Below are 5,312 nucleotides of genomic sequence, written 5' to 3' on the forward strand. Positions count from 1 at the left end.
AAGTTACAGACAATTTTTTATTTTTTCGGATATTTTTTCATTCATGCACATTTTTTGAATTGGCAAATTTTTTCTCAATTTCATTAATATTTTTTCATTACATGAACTTTTAAAAATTTATGAACATGAGGATGATGGTGGCAATGGCGAGATCTTCATTTGATGGCAGGAGGTTGCCGTGGATGACCCGATGTCGAGCAGGCCTGCCTTCCACATTTTTTGATTTCCAAACATTTGTTTTTAAATTTTTGAGTTTCTTTTGAATAAGCTAACATTTTTTAAAAACTGTGAATATTTTATGAATCCACAAACATTTTATGACTTATTAAATATTTTATTTTAAAATTATCATTCTTTCAGTTTTTGGAATGTTTTTGAAGTCTCAAATTATTTAGAGTAGGAAAAAACCAAAAAAAAGAAAGAAAATAAAAAGAGGCCGCTCAGACATGGGCCGGCCCAAACGGGCACGCTGCGTCTTCTGCCAGCGCGCAGAGTGTAGTAGTATAGGAGGTCCCTACTGCATGGGCCGGCCCAGACAAGGGATTCCCCTGTGTAAAACGTTATTTATCAATTATACTCCCTACGTCCCATAATATAAGAGCATAATATAAGAGCGTTTTTATCACTAGTGCGCTCAAACACCCTTATATTATGGGACGGAGGGAGTAGGTGGCATTGTTGGGTAATATCTTACAATTTAGGGGGGCAATTTCCGTGACGTATCGCCAGAAGCAATAGCCCTTTTATTATTAGGTATAGAATAATAAATACCTTGAAATTGCATTTTGAGCCACAATTTTGGTCAAATTTTGTCCAAAAAATGAAACTATTTGTATTTGTTAAAACATTTTGTTAAATATAAAAATATATTGATCATTATGGAAAACTTTCAGACATTTTTTACTTGACAAAATCAAGAATAGCATTGAATTTCATTTTTTGCCTGGACTGCCAAAATGCTGACATGGCTGCTTACTCAACGGTCAACGGGTCAAAACCAGGGTCACGGGAGAGAAGGGTTGAGTCGTAGCCGGTTTTGATAGTTTAGAGTTGAATCTTATCCGATTTTAGATGTCGGGGTTGAATCTTAGAGAAATTGAAGAATTCAGGATTATATTATGGACTTCTCTCTTGTGTTTTGATGTTCCTTTTCGTTAAAACCTTGTCACATTTTTCTTAATTAATGGAGAAGACAAATCTTTAGTTTCAAGAAAAACATGTCTGCACTATTGTTTCTCCATTGGCAGGACAAAATAGAAGTAGTACTACTTATTGAGTTAATGACGTCCAAGCTTCGGTTAGAGCTAATCTAAAGTGAATAAGAAGCAACTTGCAAATTCTGAAGGCCACCAGAGCACATCCGGATGGCAATGAATGGCATTGCCAAAATACATCAGTTCTACACCACAAAAAGAGGGGGATTTTTATCGGGGAGGAGAGGGCCAGTTTTATGCATAACCCAAGAGAATGATCATGCTGTCTTCTTTCAAGGAGTTGATGCACTTTGGCTCAGCTCTGTTCAATCACAGCGCGCCATAACCCTTCAGGATACTGTCAGGACAAGGCAAAAGCGACCGTCGCGATGGCGATGAGTAGAATCACATGAACCGCCTGCGTAAACACAACCCAAGTGCTGGCTTGTCACGGTCTCTCTATGTAAATGCATATGAACATGTGCTGATCGAGCAAGTGAATCAAGAAACCGTACCTGCCGTGCTCCTTGTGAATCCGCCATGGGCGGGAGGTAGCCGCGCAGGCCGACGTTGTAGACCGGCGTGCCGTCGGGGTAGAACAGCCCGTAGTTCCGCTCCGACGCCGGGCCGGGCTTGAGGTTCTCGTTGAAGAGCGCGAAGACGTAGACGTCGATGGGCACCGCCGGCCGCAGCGGCGTGCCCTGCTTCATCTCTATCCTCCTCAGCAGGTTCCCGATGTAGGTCCCGGCGTGCTGCGGCGTGGCGCCCACCTCGTCGGGGTCGCCCCGGGACGGCCACCCGGTCTCGGAGACCTTGACGTCCACGTCCGTGTGCCCCAGCGCCTTGATCGCCGAGTAGACGGCGTCCACCTGCGCGTACAGCATGTTGTCGTAGTTGAGCCCCGTGTTGGGGTCGGTGACGCCGGCGTTGGGCTGGAAGAGCACGTAGTCCAGCGGCACGCGCGCCGGGTCGTCCTTGTAGGCGAAGAACGGGTAGCAGTTGATCAGGAACGGGGCCCTCGTCGCCGACAGGAACTTGAGGAACGGCTGCAGGTGCGGCACGGCGCCCGGGGCGAACGCGCCGGCGGAGGGCGGGTAGGAGACGCCCATGATGTCCAGCGAGTGCGCGGTGGTCACGTTCACGCGGCCCTGCAGGCCGAGCGCCCCGAGCGCCTGGTGCACTGAGTGCATGGCGGGCAGGAGGCTGGCCTGCAGGGCGGTGTCGTTGCCCTTGAACGCCTCGTTGCCGACGGTGATGCAGGTGATGCGCGCGCCGGCGTGGAGGTGCGGCACCACGTGCTGCTGGAGCCACGCCTGCGCCACCGTGGAGCTCACCATCGCCGGGACGTGCTCGTTGCCGATGCCGATCACGAACTCGACGCCCGTGCCGAGGAACGCGCGCAGGACGTGCGGGTCGGCGTCGTAGAGCTTCACCTTGCTGATCTTGATCGACCGGAGCAGCGTCGACACCCGTCCCGGCGCAGGGAGGTTGTTGGCGATCTGCCCGTAGTTGACGCCGATGGACAGGGCATCCGCCACAATCACCTCCTCTGCAAAATTAATCGTTGTTCCGTGTCATCCATCAGTCATTTTCTACATACACGGCGATCGGTACTATCGCTGTGAATGTGAAATCCATTCATTTGATTCATTTTCTCCATAATTTTTCATAATTGCCATAAGAACATAGCGATTTATCAGTGTGTCAGTTACCAAGCGTGCTTGTGTAGCCAGCACGAACCCATACCGTATGCCATCAGTGCAAGGTGATCGGAACAAAAGAAAAGCAATCTATAGGTAATATAATAATACAAGCATACAGTTACATTCAGATGGAAATCGAGGGGGTGCGTGATCCAATGGAAGCAAGATTTCACTGGACCACATGGTCAAGTGGCGTGGCTGAACCCTACCAATAACTAACACAGTAACACCACCATACTAAAATCCAATTATTCCAAAATTCCACGTGCATTACTGGCGAAGTGGCGAACCCTTTACTTTCAAGTATCGCCCAAGTTGCGAGCATGCTAAACTTAATTTAATTAGCTGCAGACTGCGGAATAAGAAATGATGAAAGGCAGCCTTTGCGGAGAAACTTTGTGGAGAAAGCAAGCACAGCTCAGGACCAGATCGTCAGATGCGCGAAATTGGGAGAGAAAACAATGGAAATGCCAACGCTTATCATACTCCTATTCCTATATGCTTGTGAAGAGTGAGTGAAAGCTGATACGTTTTGTTTTTTGTCGAATAACAAATCTCAGCGTATCATTATTTTTCGCAGCGTATCATTTAAAGTTCATACTTTTTGTCGCCGCAGTGGGCAGTGCATTACTTGCGGCATGGAACGCCAAGATAGGGGCGCCATGTCGGCTCAGCTGTGCAGTAGCCAGAACCACCAACACCTAGACATGCTTAATCTCAGCAGATGCACCTACCAGATAATCAATGGCAATTCCAGCAAATGCAACCACTGATCAGAAGTTGGTACTAACGACTTGCAAAACGACAGCCCGTTTATTTATTTTCTTCTTGTAAATAGTAAAATGCTCTTTGCACGCACAGGGAAAATAAATATATATGAGCAGTCGACACAGAAGATGACCGACGATAGAATTGAAAGAACAGAGCACAGAAGCAGGGAATGGACGGCCATTGTGACGACGCGTACGTACGAGCTCTCTAGAGCTCGGACTATACTGGGGTTGGCAGCGCACGCAGACAGTTGGAACTCACCTGTGAGGAGGACGGCGAGGGCCAGGAGTACTCCGGCAGCCGTAGCAACGGGGGAAGCTGCTCTCGACGGCTCCCGAGCTGATGCCGCCGCCATCCTTCGGATCCAGCCGCGCGCGTACCGGGCCCCTGACCAGTCCAGGGAGAAGAGCCAAGCGGGCAGAAGAAGCTAGGTGGAGAGCAAAAGCTAGCAAGGCCTCCACGGCCAGGCTTCACCGTTCGCCGTATCTGTGCGTGTGCCCGTTGGCTTGTGTTCTTCTTGGATCACGCGCGCGAATGGACTGGCGTAGGGTTCACCAATGGCCTAGTATTTAAGCAGCGGAAGGGGGGCTAGGAAGCATGCTCTGCTGCAATGTTGAGAAGCTAGCAGGTGGTGGTGTGGCTTGACTTGTGCGTGCCGGTGCCGGTGGGAAGCACGGTGGAAGCCGAGCGTAAGAAGGACATGACAGTGTGCGTCGTCGGCTGCGGATCTCTGACCGGTCTTCCGTCTCTTTCAGGTCGCAGCTGCAGGAGCACGGTGTTATGCTGCCGGTGGGAGGCACGGTGGAAGCCGAGCTGGACGGCACGTACTGTCTGTCCAAAGCTTTTCAACGACCCCGTTCGCTTATTTGCGTTGCGCTGCTGCTTGCAGTGCCAATGCATGGTTGTTGGGCTCTGGTGAAGTGAAAACATGGGCTGCACCAAGAAGATGTGTGAGCAACTGAGCGTCCTTCACATGCTGCATCTGGCACGAAAAAACTAAGGGCATCTACATGTAAATTTCCTTCGATATCCGTCCGTGGACTCCGCATACACTGATGCGGAAAACCACCGTCCAGTTGTAGCCGCATGCATTTTAAATTCATCTTCAACAAACCGAACGAAATTTATGCAAACAAGCCCAGATTTCAAATCATGACGTAGTTCATACAAATCGAATGAAAACGGTTACATTTTGGACATATTTTCAAGTAAAAATGTAAAACTATGTGCATGTACGATTGCGCGGGCCTCCACTCCCACCACACGGATACACTACACTAGTCCACGGCCAACCCAAGCTGATCCGTTTGTCTTTCCCATGTCCGGCAGCCCGCTAACCGGACTGTCGGGACTCCCGGAGGCATATTCTTCCCCCGTATCTTCCCTATGTCCGGCTGCGCCGCTCATCATAGTGGCAAAGAGGATGCTTCAGCCGAAGGAGAAGGGTGCTTCCGTGGAGTTCAGACGGGTGCCCAGCATGGCCTGAGATAAAGAAGAACAGGATAGGTCACCGACGGTGACCTTTCTAGGACCCAAGCGGCGGCGGCCTCCCGTGTTCTACTTCTGCTCGATGATGGCGGTCGACGTACTGGCTGCAACCTAGTCGACATTCGCGCAACTAGCTTCTTTCTCTGCCTGCTTGGCG

General features: G+C 49.7%; 1 protein-coding gene across 1 annotated transcript; it reads right to left on the minus strand.

Annotated features, from left to right (window-relative positions):
• Nucleotides 1–1,209: 1,209 nt before the first annotated feature.
• LOC109763924 (glucan endo-1,3-beta-glucosidase 14) lies at nt 1,210–4,470 on the minus strand. The gene is made up of 3 exons (XM_020322806.4): nt 3,929–4,470; nt 1,709–2,742; nt 1,210–1,611 (listed from the first exon to the last, which is right to left on the minus strand). The coding sequence occupies exons 1-3, from the start codon at nt 4,020–4,022 to the stop codon at nt 1,555–1,557; spliced, it is 1,185 nt and encodes a 394-aa protein (XP_020178395.1). The 5' UTR covers nt 4,023–4,470; the 3' UTR covers nt 1,210–1,554.
• Between the last annotated feature and the right edge of the window lie 842 nt (nt 4,471–5,312).

The sequence above is a fragment of the Aegilops tauschii genome, chromosome 3 (assembly GCF_002575655.3).
Source record: "Aegilops tauschii subsp. strangulata cultivar AL8/78 chromosome 3, Aet v6.0, whole genome shotgun sequence".
NCBI classification, from domain to species: Eukaryota; Viridiplantae; Streptophyta; class Magnoliopsida; order Poales; family Poaceae; genus Aegilops; species Aegilops tauschii.